The sequence below is a fragment of the Geosmithia morbida genome, assembly GCF_012550715.1.
Source record: "Geosmithia morbida isolate 1262 chromosome Unknown scaffold_10, whole genome shotgun sequence".
NCBI classification, from domain to species: Eukaryota; Fungi; Ascomycota; class Sordariomycetes; order Hypocreales; family Bionectriaceae; genus Geosmithia; species Geosmithia morbida.
This window is the reverse complement of record NW_023336197.1, coordinates 279,062-293,423: the sequence shown is the minus strand read 5'-3', so window position 1 is coordinate 293,423 and position 14,362 is coordinate 279,062. Positions and strand designations below refer to the sequence as shown.

The 14,362-nt window shown below is 51.7% G+C and overlaps 6 protein-coding genes across 6 annotated transcripts; 2 read left to right on the top strand and 4 right to left on the bottom strand.

Annotated features, from left to right (window-relative positions):
* Positions 1–185: 185 nt before the first annotated feature.
* GMORB2_1587 (NAD(P)H dehydrogenase (quinone)) lies at positions 186–1,130 on the bottom strand (the record flags this gene model as incomplete). The annotated part of the gene is made up of 3 exons (XM_035463569.1): positions 186–527; positions 620–865; positions 1,095–1,130. 3 exons carry the CDS (start codon positions 1,128–1,130, stop codon positions 186–188), a joined length of 624 nt encoding a protein of 207 aa, XP_035320400.1.
* Positions 1,131–2,453: 1,323 nt separating this feature from the next.
* On the bottom strand, positions 2,454–3,917 carry GMORB2_1586 (uncharacterized protein; the record flags this gene model as incomplete). Its single annotated transcript, XM_035463568.1, has 2 exons — positions 2,454–3,743; positions 3,831–3,917. The coding sequence occupies 2 exons, from the start codon at positions 3,915–3,917 to the stop codon at positions 2,454–2,456; spliced, it is 1,377 nt and encodes a 458-aa protein (XP_035320399.1).
* A 1,958-nt stretch (positions 3,918–5,875) lies between these two features.
* GMORB2_1585 (uncharacterized protein) lies at positions 5,876–7,350 on the bottom strand (the record flags this gene model as incomplete). The annotated part of the gene is made up of 3 exons (XM_035463567.1): positions 5,876–7,020; positions 7,084–7,250; positions 7,313–7,350. 3 exons carry the CDS (start codon positions 7,348–7,350, stop codon positions 5,876–5,878), a joined length of 1,350 nt encoding a protein of 449 aa, XP_035320398.1.
* Positions 7,351–8,162: 812 nt separating this feature from the next.
* On the top strand, positions 8,163–10,091 carry GMORB2_1584 (DNA polymerase kappa; the record flags this gene model as incomplete). The annotated part of the gene is made up of 2 exons (XM_035463566.1): positions 8,163–8,294; positions 8,352–10,091. 2 exons carry the CDS (start codon positions 8,163–8,165, stop codon positions 10,089–10,091), a joined length of 1,872 nt encoding a protein of 623 aa, XP_035320397.1.
* A 64-nt stretch (positions 10,092–10,155) lies between these two features.
* On the bottom strand, positions 10,156–10,970 carry GMORB2_1583 (FK506-binding protein 2; the record flags this gene model as incomplete). The annotated part of the gene is made up of 5 exons (XM_035463565.1): positions 10,156–10,361; positions 10,415–10,488; positions 10,554–10,595; positions 10,649–10,706; positions 10,790–10,970. The coding sequence occupies 5 exons, from the start codon at positions 10,968–10,970 to the stop codon at positions 10,156–10,158; spliced, it is 561 nt and encodes a 186-aa protein (XP_035320396.1).
* A 2,192-nt stretch (positions 10,971–13,162) lies between these two features.
* On the top strand, positions 13,163–13,573 carry GMORB2_1582 (uncharacterized protein; the record flags this gene model as incomplete). The annotated part of the gene is made up of 2 exons (XM_035463564.1): positions 13,163–13,388; positions 13,491–13,573. The coding sequence occupies 2 exons, from the start codon at positions 13,163–13,165 to the stop codon at positions 13,571–13,573; spliced, it is 309 nt and encodes a 102-aa protein (XP_035320395.1).
* Between the last annotated feature and the right edge of the window lie 789 nt (positions 13,574–14,362).

The following is a 14,362-nucleotide window of genomic DNA, read 5'->3' as shown; positions in this document are numbered from 1 at the left end:
AAAAGAGCTTGCTCATATCATTATTGTACTGTGCACTTTGCCGGGAGACCGCAGGGCCCCTCCTTGAGTACACTCTTCTGCTCCAGGGGCTCGGCCGCGGCAACAGGTTTGCTGTTGGTGGTCACCGGGGCAGAAGGTTTATCCGCAGAAGTCTCTTCCTTAGCCTCGGCACTATCGCCACGTAGTCATTCAAAGTGCTTGACGATGATCTTAGCGAAGGACTCGCCTTGTATGCCGGCGATCTCGAGCTCGCGGGCGCTGGGCTGACGGGAGCCGTCGGGGCCGGCCAGGGTGCCAGCACCCCAGGCGCTTCCGCCACGGAGCTCGGAGATGTCGGACATCAGGGCAAAGGCGTGGCTGTAGCCGAAGGGGACGAAGATGATGCCGTGGTGGGCGAGGGTAGACATGGCGTTTAGGGCAGTCGCCTCCTGGCCACCGCCCTGGGTACCGGTGGAGACGAAGATACCGGCGAACTTGCCGGCGAAGCTACCAGAGGCCCACTGCTTGCCAGTCTTATCCCAGAAGGTCTTTAAAAGCGTGTTGTTAGAACCCTCGATTTTTCCAAATTCTCTCTCGACTTGTACATCAATGTCTAGGGAAACAGGGAGTTGATTTATACCTTCCACTGGGCGGGGAAGTTTCCGTAACGAGTGGGGATACCTAGGAGGAAAGCGTCGTAGTCTTCGAGGGTAGCAGGATCCTCGAGGACGGGAACGCTGGGGTCCTTGGCGGGAGCGTGCATGATGCTGAGGACCTCGTCGGGGAGGGTCTCCGGGAGCTGGTAGATGTCGACGGTAGCGCCGGTCTTCTCGGCACCCTTCTTCTCAGCCTCGGCCAGGGTCTTAATGTGGCCGTACATCGAGTACTGTTTAGATGAGCAGTGTTAGCAAATCATGGCTCTCCTGCCATGTGAAGCGCCACCTTGTTCCCCAACCACGTCTGTCTATGATCTAGCCTCCCCACTCGATGGGAAAAAGGTGGGCAGCAGTATTCTCCCAGAAGAAAGTGATGTTGTGGCGGACGAGGAGGGTTTCATGATTGAGGGGTAGGTAGGAGGGGCAGGAGCGTGTGGGAAGAGTAGCAGGACAACTTACGTAGACAACAGCGATCTTGGGAGTCTTGGGAGCCATTGCGACGGTTGTGTGTGGATTCTTGACGGGCGGTTTGTCAGAACAAGAGGAATGTTGGATGTTTATGAGGAGAAAGAAAACTTTTCGTTGACCATGGGGGGAGGGCCGGAGAGCTCTCTTTTCAAATAAATCCGTATTAATGCAAGTATATCACGTCGTTGGAGACTGGAAGCTTCGCTGGTACTACAGTAATAGCAACTGCCAATAGCTATATCCGTACGGGACCCTCTTCTTAGCCCCGACGGTTGTCTCGCCGTGATATCATTGGACAATGTTTGGCGGCATACGGAGTTATTGGTTCCAGCAGCGTCGTTCTAAGCCTTTCTCAGAGTCTCCTACATGCTAATAGCCAGTCTATGGCACGAGTACGGATATACCAACTTTCACCTGGAAATCTCAAACCCACATTTCCCCCCTCACTCCTCACTCCCCCCGCCCTCCTCTTTCCCTGGGGGACACAGACACACACATTACCTGAGACTGACAAAACATCCCACAGACCCCACGCGTCTTCTCGTAGTGGGAGAATCCAGATATTAGCTAAGGAATTTCTAAGCTTTACCTACACGTTAATAATGTAAAACCTGGCACGAATTATTCAGCGCCTCCTTATCACTTACACATCCATCGAGGGGCAATACTCCTCCATGTACGCTTAGCCTCTTGCTCCCTTCCTTCGTCTCGCCACAGTATGGCACATGAGGCTGCAGCCACATCTGTTCGTAATGACAGAGTCGTACTGTTTCCAAAACATGAATAACAATACCTTGTTGCAAGTACACCCCCCCCTCATGGATGTTACTAGTTCTCACCTACTGGCCTAATCACATGCTCATGATCAAATGCTGTGTAATACACGACGAACTATATCAGCGGGACGCCTTCTCTTCCGTACAACTCTGTACAAGCACCTGGTGTCGAACCCGTGTATTTACCCCACTGTTTGCCACCTAGACTGCATGTTGGCTGTAGCCTGTTCCACCTCTCTCACATGTAGGCTGGATGTAAGTGACATGTTCGTGATGCAATAACCCAGAGACATTGGAGGCAGCGATTGATTGGTGAAACGTTACAAATGAATTGAATTGACGCACTAAGCTACTACAAAATTGCCAACGCTCACTATCAACGAGAAAAAGAAATATCAAGTTATGCTGGAAACCTTTGAACTCCATGCTGCCGAAAAGCAGAAATTTAGAGACCGTTGAATCATTCCGCCCTGCTGTATGAGAAAAAAAGAAAAAGGAAAGAATGAGGTGCAGAGTAGTGGTGGGACGAGGTTGAAGTATGCTGTCCTTCATATGTGTTCCTTCACCTCCCTGCTCATACATTTGTTGTTGTCGGTCGACGGTCATCACCGTTGTCCCTTGGGTCGTCCATTGGATGCGCGCTGGACGGCTCCACCACAATCGAGGGCAAATGGCTAATCCTCAGACTCGGCAGCTGAGGAACACTACCAACACCACGACCACGCGGTCTGTCGCCATCCGCAGCATCGTTCACCACAACGTCCTCATCTGACCCGGTGCCATGTTGGCTACGTCGGCTCCGTATAGAGGCTGATCGATACGGACCAGAATAGATGGGTGGTTCGTCAGTGTGTGCTGCTGACCCCCGAGCAGCACTACCATCGTCAAGCGGCACATCTTCGTATTCGGGAGGAGGTATAGCTTCGACACCAAGATCCGACCCGACCAGCTCTGGGCTCGAGCCGGCCAACGGTACGTCCAGGGACACCGCACGGGCATGGTTGCTCAGGTCCGGAGATGGCATGCCACTGACTAGGCTCACGGCCGAGCCGGCGCTAGCGTCTCGACTGTGAGACAGAACGGAGTCGGCTCTGGAGCGGGACCGGTGCCCCATGTCGGCAGCATCAGACAGGAGTCCCGTACGCTCACTCTCCTGGCTGCCCGCCCGTATTCTGGTACCGTCGTGGCGAGCGACACCGAGATCGGCGTACGACACACTCGAGACGTGTCCGCGGTTGTTCTCCTTTGCACGGTCGATGTCGCGGCGCAGCTCCTCAACGACAGCGTTGTGGCCGGTGCTCAGTGCCTGCGCGCGGGCCTGAGCCTCAACCAGAGCCTGCATATCACCCTGTTGCCGGGCTTGTTCACGCTGTCGCCTAATATCAGCACGCTCTTGTTGCTGCTGTCGCCTGGTGGAGCGGAGCTGGTATAGCGCCGCCATTTCCTCCTCCCGTCGGGCTTCCTGCTCTTCTTCCGTAGGGAGATCGATGACGACATCCATACCATCGCGGTCGCCTTCGCGGGCTATGACTTGTTCTGTGTTGGATGCCTTCTGGCTGTAGGCGGGCAGGGTCAGGACAGACCGAACGGACGTATTGCGGTCGACGGTGGCTGTATTTCTATTCGGTGTTTGTTCGACATCTCTGTGGGTGCCCTCGAGCTCGGCGTTGTCGTCTCCTGAGGAGGCATGTTCGTACTGACGACGTCTTGACCCTGTTAGAGGTGCAATTAGACGACTCCATAGGCCTCCCCCTTGGCCACCCCGCGACTTCTTCCGACCAAGACTGAGTCCACCCCGCTGGGCTCGAGAAATATAGAACGAGGCGACGACAACGCCGGCGATGCCCAGAACGATCAAGACAATCTGTTGACAGCGTCTTGGTCAGCCATGTCTGCCTGGTGTAGAAAAAGATTGTCGTAGATGGACCCCTCCCCCAGGAAAGTAACATACAATGCATGCCTTGATTGCAGTACCACTGCTATTGCCGCCACCCTTGTTGTCGTTGCTGCTATCTGGTGCCCGACCGCTGAGATGCATTGTTCCCAAGTTACTTCCCCCCCGTCCGATGAGCGAGGAAGAGACAGAAGGGCAATGCTAGAAAATTGCAATCGAATTTGAGTCGGCTGCAAATGCCGGTCGTGCCGTTCGTGCGGTAGACGATAAGCGGGCCAGGCGAGATGAGGATGCCCGGAAGTTCTGTGATTAAATCGTATTACTCGTACTCCGTAATACTTGTATTATGACCTTCAAAGGGGGATGATTCGACTTAGGTAGGGTACGAAGCCGGTGTCGCGGGCGAAGGACAGAAGTATGAATATTCGAGATAATAAAATAACAAATTAGAAGCAGAAAAAGAATGGTTGCCCAGAGAGCCCATCGACAAAGAGGTCTGGGCAAAACAAGGCCCATCGGCCATTTTTTTGAACGGAATTTCCACTTGTCACCCGTTAACCCGTTACTTTGCAAAGGAGGCTGAGCCAAGAAGACGCCGTGTGGTAGGTGGGGATAAGCTGTGACGTGTACCAGGGTGGTGGTACTTTATTATGCCGTACCTGATGAGCTGGAAGTAGGTGGTTCAGGTACCTGTTAGAGCAGTATCGAAACACACGCCTTTGTCGGTTGGCCGTACAGCAGGCCGCTTAAGTAACAATAGCGCGCTCAGATCAGACTCGAAGAAGAGGAAAAGAAATGAATAATAGTATTTGTAGACTTATTATTTGCCCATAAACTGGTAATACGACGTACAATGCTTGTATGCACCTGTACTCGTACTCTCCGTATACGATCGATCTTGTTAATCACCTGGTGAGTTGACAGCACTTATTGAACAGTGAACACACGTGGTGATCAGGACAGGCTTCATATCACCACATCAATTCAGAATGTTACCTTCCGCCCTGACCATTGAACCCTCCTCCCACAAACTACTGTTCTACCGCTTCCATGGGCAAATAATTAGCAGGGGCCATGGCATGATTGACACAGACCCATGACCTGCGTCTTTGCCCATTGTGGCCCATGCACTCGGTACGACGTATTACGGCACTCATATTATTACCTGTATCCTGTATTAAGTTGTAGCACAACGCATCATATACGAGTACAGGTATAATACTCTGTGAGTAGTATTGCGTTGATGTTGCAAATGGAAGCCTCTGCCTTGCCATCGGGGAACCATTGGGTAATGCTACTGGAGGTATACATAATACTGCCCATCTGAAAAGAGGGGGAATAAATATACGAAAAAGCGTTAGCTCTCGACGGTTTGCCATGATCATGTCTCACCAACCGCCTCGGAGTCTGAATTTGGTTGAATGCCACACACCAAGAGGGGCAAAAAGTCTTGATGAAAGGAGCGGCTGGCGAGGACAAGCGCCCAGTGCATCGTCAATGGCCAATGGTCATATACAGCATAACGGCAAACCAACCTTGCTTATGGCGTTGGGCCGTTTGCAGCCCCGGTGCAAATTAGCCACGCCACGAGAGATGAATGTTCAGCGGTTGGCAGTCGATAGAATATAATAGCAGTTTGATGGTGAAACTTTACGCAGAGCCTTGTAGCGTGCATCGTTACTGACTTTGGTAATGAGGGTTACGAGCAAGGATAAATATAGCTACAGCTCTTGTCTCAAGCAGAGTCAACGTCTCCCAACATAGAGGCAACGTGGTTCGAGAATCGAGATGTAGGAGTCGCCCACCGCCCCTCAGTCCCCTCCGTGACTCTCCACACTGCCAATGACAATGAGTAGACACCATCCTGTGAGGCTAATACTCAATGTATTATACCTATACATAATACTCGATAAAAGTATGAGTAAGTAGTGATAATATTAAGCATCGAAATAAGCGGTCTGGTCTCTGTTAACCCAACTGGATGGGCCGAGCGCAGTCGCTTCCTTTCATTCATTGGATTGCGGTGAAAAAAGGGCTTAGGTGAGAAACATGCGGAGTATACTATTGCAGCTACTAATATCGACGGCCTCGGCAGTTCCATTTTATCCAAACTTTTTCTCAAACTTTTTCAGCATTCCCGACATGCCGCGCTCGAGCCTCCCTGCGTTCTCCTCCAACTTTCCCCTAGCCTCCTGCTTCGGCTGGTACATATTCTCCATGGGGCTCCCTTGTGCGGCCGCCTCATCCGCCGTCGGTCGGTAATATTGCTGGTGTACAGCATAGACATGACCGCCACCTGTCGCCGGCACCGCTGCCGGCTGTCCCTGCTGGACGTAAGAGAAGTTAGAGAACCCTGCAGTCGAAGGTGGTGGAGGCAGCCCGGGGCTGGCAACAGGGGGGGTTGGCTGCTGTTGCGGCTGCTGCAGCCCGACGTGCACGGGCGCCAGCTGCGACTGGAGTGGAGGCGGAGGGGGCGGCGCTCCGCCGGGGAACCCTGCACCATATGGACTTGCGAGACCCGGCGATGCCAGTCCCATGGCTCCAGCTGGCATGGTGGCCGTCCGCTGCAGTCCGGGCTGGACCGGGGGTAGTCCGGGACTAGCCAGGGCCGACTGGGGCATGCCAGGACTCAGGAGACCAGGGCTCAGCAGCCCCGGTGGCACCTGCGCCGGCTGGTGCGGGAACCCAGGTGTGAAGGGCTGGTTCTGATAGTCATACGCGACAGCTACGGCGAGGGGGTTGAGAGGGTCCTCATCGGGCGGCGGCGTCTTCTCACGCGGCTGTATTGCTTCGGGAGCTGCCGGCGCCGCAGGGTTGTACGCCATGGGGGCAAAATTGGCGGGCTGGGCGGGGGCTGTCGACGCAGGAGGCGCGCCTTGAGGAAGTGGAGGAGGCGGAGGAGGGAGAGATCCGTTGTTGTACTGGGGGTCAGAAATGGCAGCTGTCTCGAGCTTGCGCACGACATCGCTCATATGAGCTGGCTGCTGGTGGGCTGCTGGGACCGGTTCGTCCAATACCTCGACCTGCGCCGGAGGCAGAACCCTTCTCACGCCATTCACAAATTGCAGGGCGTCCTGCTGCGTCCAAAAGTAGACGTCGAGCGAGTGCAATTTATAATGGTATTTGTTCTCGTTGCGCGGGTCGTAAGTCGGTAGGTGCCATTCGTTCTGATTGACAGTGTCGGCGACGACCAGAGACACCATGCAGTGTTGCTTGTAGGAGTAGCTTACCCGGGTCTGATCGAGAACTGTTATTAGGGAAATTGAGTCAACGAATGGCGCCACACGCTATTATAAGGGATGCTACTGACAGCCATCGAAAGCATCTTGGTCGCTTGCCCCCGGGTTGTTTGCAATCTCAACTCGACATCTTCTTTCATTGGCGTTCTCGAATAGGTAAACGTACGATCCCTTGTCAAACCGGTGGTGCCTAGGTTTCACCTCGGCAGGGGAGTAAAAGTAATGAATGTCGCCAAATCTTGGAGAGAGCACTCGAGTCAGGATAATGCATTATGTGAGTGCGCACGCATAATGACTTACAGCGTAGCTACATTCTCTTCGCCAGGTCGAGCCGCCATCTTCACAACCACGTCCTGTGCGCGACAGAGCTGCTGCTGTTCAAGAAGCACAGATTTATGAAATCTGGCACTTATCCCGAAAAAAAAAACACCTTCAGCCCTGGCGCAGTTGTTGGATTGAATGCTAGGAAAGTACTCGTACGAGCTTAGGGAGAGGATGAGGGAGAGGAAGATTTGCCATCGACGTCGGCACTGCTGCCCCTCAAGTTTTGTATCTGCGGCCATCCGCTTGGGCCAAGGCTCGGCGGGAATAGGACCAGATTAGCACTCAGAACCTTCCCTCCATTCGCTCGTCACCTTAGCTGCCATCCTGTAGCCCTGCAGTTGGCGGTTTGGTCGGCGCTTAACTGCTGCTTGCCGAGAGGGGGAGCGACCAATGACGTCTCGTAGTCTTATGAGAGGGGAGGTGCCTATATCTCCCCACCTCGTCTCTGTCCCACTAATCGAAGGCACGAATTAATTGTTGTAGTAAAGGTCAACAAATAATAAGAATAATACTCGTACATTATGATACCGGCAGGTCTGGCACTGTATGGGCGTGGAAGACAATGATGGGCGGGGCGGGGAATGGGGCTCAACATGGTGTTCACGTGATTCCGCGTCGAAGACCGCAACGCGTTCACGACTTTTCAGGCTCATGATTTCTTCGCCACGCGTTTCTTTACCAGGCCACCCCGCTATACGAAAAGGAACCCAAGTCAAGATCGGATTATTACCACTGTCCTATTTGAGAGCTACGATGTATTGCATCAGTATTGCTCTACTAGACAGTTAGCCTTCTTTATTTACTTCTAGCAACTACCCAACCGAAAATGTCGGCTAATGCCAAACCGGAACCGTCGGCTCGAGAAGAAGAGCTTGATGAAGAATTTAAGACGCTCAAGTATCATCTGCTTGGACCATCCTTGACCAAAGCTGGCCAGGACAAGGTCAATCAGAATAAGGTGCGACCTTCCGACCGTAGCAGTTACGCCAGCTCAACCCACTGACATCCCACCTAGGTCTCCGAGATAATCTACAATGCCTCCAAGGGCTCCAAGTTCTTCAATCGTGAAGAAGCCCGTGACAAGGTCCTCACCCAAAAAATTGAACAATTGCTCGACCGAAAGAAGCAGCTCGATAACCATGACCTGTCGTGCGAACTTCGGAGAGTCGATCGCCTTCTTGCCGAACTGGAATCCACGAGAGACTTGACGCAATATGTGGTCCATGTCGACTGCGATGCATTTTACGCTGCTGTCGAGCAACTTGAGCGCCCCGAGCTCAAAGACGTGCCATTTGCTGTTGGCGGAGGTGTCCTAACGACCTGCAATTACCTTGCTCGCCAGTTCGGATGCCGTTCTGGGATGGCCGGGTTTGTGGCTAAGAAGCTTTGCCCGAACCTGGTTCTCATCAAACCGAATTTCGAGAAGTATACCGCCAAGGCTCGTGAAATCCGAGAGGTGCTTGCTGTATATGATCCCCACTTCGAGGGTGCTAGCATCGATGAGGCGTACCTCAATATCACAGAGTACTGCATCGAGAAAAACGTGGACCCCATCGAGACTGTGGACAAGCTGCGGCGGGAGGTGCACGAGAAGTCCCAGGTCACAGTTTCTGCAGGGATCGCAGCTAATTCAAAGCTGGCCAAGATATGTTCTAATATGAACAAACCTAACGGGCAATACGTGCTTCCCCACGACCGTAGTGCTATTATGAAATTTATGCACGAGCTACCTACTCGAAAGGCTGGTGGTATCGGCCGTGTTCTGGAACGTGAGCTTCTCGAGATTGGCGTCAAAACTTGTGGTGATCTCTACGAGTACAGGCAGTACCTCCAGCCGCTATTTGGGGAGAAGACATCCGCTTTTCTTCTCAACTGTTACCTTGGACTAGGCAGGACTAAGATACAACCCGCCGAAGATTATGAACGGCGGAGTATCGGTACGGAAAGGACCTTTGGGGAGCTTTCAGATCCAGAAAAAGTGAGGGAAAAGCTGCGGAGCACTGCTGAAGATCTGGAAAAGGACATGAAACGGGCAGAATGCAAAGGCCGGACAATATGTTTAAAAGTGAAGCTTCACACCTTTGAGGTCTTCACCCGACAAGTCGTCACGCCCTACGCAATATGCCTCGCGGATGACCTCTACAACAACGCTCTACCAATGCTAAGAAAACTCGAGCAAGGAAGGTCTGAACTGAAACTCAGACTCATAGGGCTCCGCTGCACCAATCTTGTCAGTACAAAGCGCCCTAACACAATGGCATTTTTTGGCCTAAAGCGACGTGAAGAGGGCGATTCTGGACCAATTAGACACAAGAGAAAGACCAGCCAATCATTATACGGCATCGAAGAATGGGAACAGTGGCCGGGAGAACATCATTTTATCGAGGCCGAGGAAGACTCCCTTGATGAGATACCTTCACTGGGCTGGCGGGCGGACCGCAGCCGCCTGGAATCCAGACACCAGACTACTACTCCCGGCCAGTCTAGGAACGGACTACCAACGCCTACAGAGCCGTGTTGGGATTGCCCAATATGCCGACGGCCTATGGCTGCGGACGAGCGTCTGTTCAACCAACACATTGACTTATGCCTTTCTCGACAAACAATCCGAGAGGCAGTGCAAGCAGATGAGGCAAACAATGACAGACGACCGCCAGAGCACAAAAAGCCCAGGGCCTTGGACAAAAAGAAGGGACGGGCCAACTGCATCGATCCGAAACAGAAGACTCTGACTTTTGGACAGAAGGTTCAATGATGAACACGGTGATGGCTATTATTCAGGCGCTGACTAGTCAACTTGATGCGTGGTAATAAACCTTTTACAGCTCCTCGTGCTGGTCGCTATCGGTGTCGGCGACGAGAGTCTTGGCGGCGTCGGCGGCTTCGGCGGCAGCCTCTACAATCTTGTCGACGATCTTGTCCGTCTTCACCGCCTCAGGCTTAGCATCCTCTCCTTCAGCATCCTTGTACTGAATCTTCTCGGGGGTCGGGACGCCCTTAATAGAAACCAGCTCGGTCTCGAAGACTGGGAATGGTCAGATGAAAGCCTTGTGCTCAGTGTGACTTGAAAGATCTTACTAAGGGTTGATCCAGCAGGGATGGGACCCATGGCGCGGCTTCCATAACCCAACTCGGGAGGGATAGTGAGAGTCCTGTGAGATGACAATGATTAGATCTAGCTGCAATGGCAAGCTTTCCAGGATCTGGTCAGACGAACCTCTTTTCTCCGATACACATGTTTAGCAGACCCTGATCCCATCTAAATAAATTTCCGTTAGCTCAATCATGTAGGACAGTCTTCGTCACACAAACCCTTTAATGACACGGCCGGCACCCAAAGGGAACGTAAGCGGCGCGTTGCGATCGTAACCTGATGTACAGATTGTCAGTTTTAAACCAGACTTTCCGCAAAGGATCCGACGACATCGGGGAAAGAGGAGTCGAGGGACTGACTGGCATCGAATTTCTTGCCGGACTCGGCCAGCGAGCCGTGGTAGTGCATCGAGACCATATCGCCATTTTGGGTCTTGCGGTCACACTCCACAGCCTGAGTAACTTTGACGTCGAGACCCTCGGCGGTAACCATGCCAACGGCGGCCGAAGCCAAAACAGAGAAGATAATAGAGGACTTCATTATTGCTCTTTTAATCGCTTATCCTCGACAAATTGAGCAAGGGCGTTGAATTGTCGATGACGAAAGAGAAACGGTATTGTAGGATGCAGGAAGAGAGACGTGGCCCTGTCATGTAATATTCTCGACCCCTCTGGGGCAACAAGCTGTTTGGCTAGTGGGGGCACAAGACAGGAGGGTCAAAGCACCCAAAGCGCCCTGGAAAAGGTCCGCAGGAGCAACACATGGCCGATGCAAGTACGAGTAGGTAGGTATTCATCTCCATTATTACTGACGTCGCACGTCGAAGGCTCCTCCATCCTTTGCTGTTTGCCTATCCCGTGTCCACATACAACAACATCCAGTTCAATCTTGTCTTTTTCCACTTAACTGCAAATGAACCCTCGCTCTGCACTTCAATGACAGGACTGCATCAACCTGCCTGAACAGAGTCGCGCCCTGTGAGTGACGATACCGACGTCGGGGGATATTAATACTGCTCCGGCGAGATATTCATGACATCCAAGCCGGGCCAGCAGGTACCTGAATGTCGTACAGACAAGCCCTTGGGCCTGTGTCACTCTCGCAAAATCAGCTGCATTGCGGCAAGCTTGTGCTGACATACATGCACATGATACATGCCAAGAGCTAGACCAGTAATCTATACTCCTTAGGCAACCCAGTGAAGACATCCGTTGACAGCTCCGGTGCGAACCTGTACGCCACATTCTAGAAGCCAGTCACATTGTTTGTTAGCACTTGGGTTCGAATTTTTTGGAGGTGATGCAACCAAAAAGTATTACATGCATGTATTGGCCGCCGCGGAAGCGATTTAAGAAGCATCATGAATAATCAGAGTTGATGATGGCCATCACGAGAGATGCTGTGATACCACTCTTTCGTTGTACTCCTCGTATAGCAGATTTGATATTACTAGTGTCCTCCGGGTGGCTAATTTCTTTCTTTCCTTCCTTTCTTCTCTGCGGTTACCATGATAGTGCAAGTAAGTAATACGGTGTGTCGTGGTGTCTAACCAAGTGGCAGGTGTTGCATGCTGCAAGGAACATCTGCGCAATATTACAGCTATGCACCGTACTATTACATCTGAACCTCCGGACGACAAGGTATTCATCCTTTGTGCCTCACAGCCCCGACCCACATCATAATCGTTAGGTCTACGCAGTTTCCTCGAAAGCAATCGTGGAGTCTGTGTGAAGCTTCTATTTACATAAATACATCAGTAATGAAAATACGATCCATTGAGTCCTACTCTTCACCCTCCATTAACACCCCCGCCGCACATTGTGGGTCGGTCTGGGACTACCTTACTACTCGTACTAGTATGACAAGTAGTAACAGTAAATCATGAAAGGACAAGTATCGTATCACAAAATAATGTGACAGTCAGAGAGTACGTATACTATTGTACTTGCAGGGACTTACACGGACACTCCTAGGGGCTGACCTCGCCCTATTTCATAGCAATACTAATCCGCGTAGCTTTGCGGCGTCAATTCTCACCTCATATTGGCCGTCGAAGCGTGCCAGCACACCGACGTTGACCTCCTCCTTCTCTTTCTCTTGCTTCACTGCCCCTGATGTATGTGTGCCTCGGGCTTTCCCAGCCTCCGTGGCTGAATAACTGACGTACTACTTCTCCTTTCCTCTTCTCAATTTTTTCTTCTTTCAATAATAATCCTCGTTGTCGGCATTTTGCACCCTGCTGGTGTGGCCCTCAGGTCCGATGAATCCCCTCACCCCATGATACCGCCGCCTTCTTCGACCGTACACACACCCCGCCGCCTTACTTCTTATGTAGATATTACTGAAGCTGTTTCACCGAAAGCTGAAGCCCAGATGTACCAGACTTGAGAGAAGAAGGCCTAGTTGCCTTGTGTACCACTCAGGCAATCTTTCCGGGATATGCTCGGTGGCTTTGTCACCTCATCCTACGCTACGGTTGCCTGGCTGGCTCTGATGGGGCACACACTTCCTTGGTGCCCTGGTGAGCAGAGGATTGTTGGAAACATGTCATGAGATAGGGGAGAGGTGGTTGCGTGCCCTTGGTGCGTAGCAGATACAAGTGTCACGACTATAAAAGACTGGTCTCCCGGCCTTCTTCGTCGACTCGAGATCAGAAAATCATCAGCTTGATTCATTATCGAATACGGACTCGGTTGTCTACCTTTTTTCTATCAAGACCTATCTCATTCAAAATGCCTGCCGCCTCTGAGAGACAGATGCCTACCGCCTACAGGAGTCCCCCGGTCGTCCACCAGCAGCCTTACAAAGACACCAGCTCCAACGACACTGGCCCCAAAGACATCAGCTCTGAAGATGCGAAGGGAACTATCTGTACGGAGTCTTCCATCCCGGCCGGAGTTTCTGATAGCGGGTCGCCGTCTCCCTACAGAGAGGGACCGTTCCGCCAATATGGTGCTCGTAAGTTCTTCTTTACTCATACTCATATATTTACAGCTCCAATGCATCAATTACACAATGTGTATAATGTGGGGAGGATAGCTAACGCATTGTATCTATTAGCCGACCACAAGGGCACTGTCGACTGCTCGGGCAACAATGTCATCGTGCATTGGGGCGTCCAGGGAGCGGAGACGAAGAATTAACGATGAGATCTTGTCATGATGGTGCCACTCGGCCGGCCTTGGATTTAGTATTCGGCAGACCTGCTTCGATAAACCTGGATGACCGTGTATAGGCTTGGTTCCAAATAATATCTGTTTTCTGTTTGAACATCTGATTGTCTCTCCCCGCCTTGCGGGGACCTTTTCTTAATATGTTTTTTTTTCTCTAAATATATATTGTTCTCTACATGAAAATAAATCGGCCTACACGGTTTTACCTTTGTACCACTTTGTACAACCTTTTCCATGAATATAGGTACCTTTTTTTTTTTTTGAGATGCTTGATATAGGTAACACATTAAAGCAACCGCGTGTACAATGTCTATGTGTGCTACATAACATCGTCTTTGGTGAAGCAAATCGAGGGTAGACACCCAAAATCTAGTGCAGGCATGGTGAAGAAACAGCTGAGGCTCAAATATAAAAGAGAACAGTTACTTTATATTCCCCTTCTACTCAAAGTCTGGAGAACCGGAGTGCTCAGTCTCTCGCTGAGTCGATGGGCGCATGCACTATGACGCAACGAGTAAAACCGGTGGATCACGGTTTGGTGACCAAAGACGCTTGGCAGCCAAAATACAGATGTACTCTGGAACAAAATACCGTGCAATCACCAAGCTGGCATGTACAGCGCCGAGAACCCGAGGCAGCTAGCCGGCCGTGTCTGACAATGGGAAAACCTAGCCTCTTATTGTAAGAGTCAGAGGAATTGGGCAATATGGCGGGTCGAACGAGTCAAGGTTTGATGTGAGAGGGCAACGAAAGAAAAAG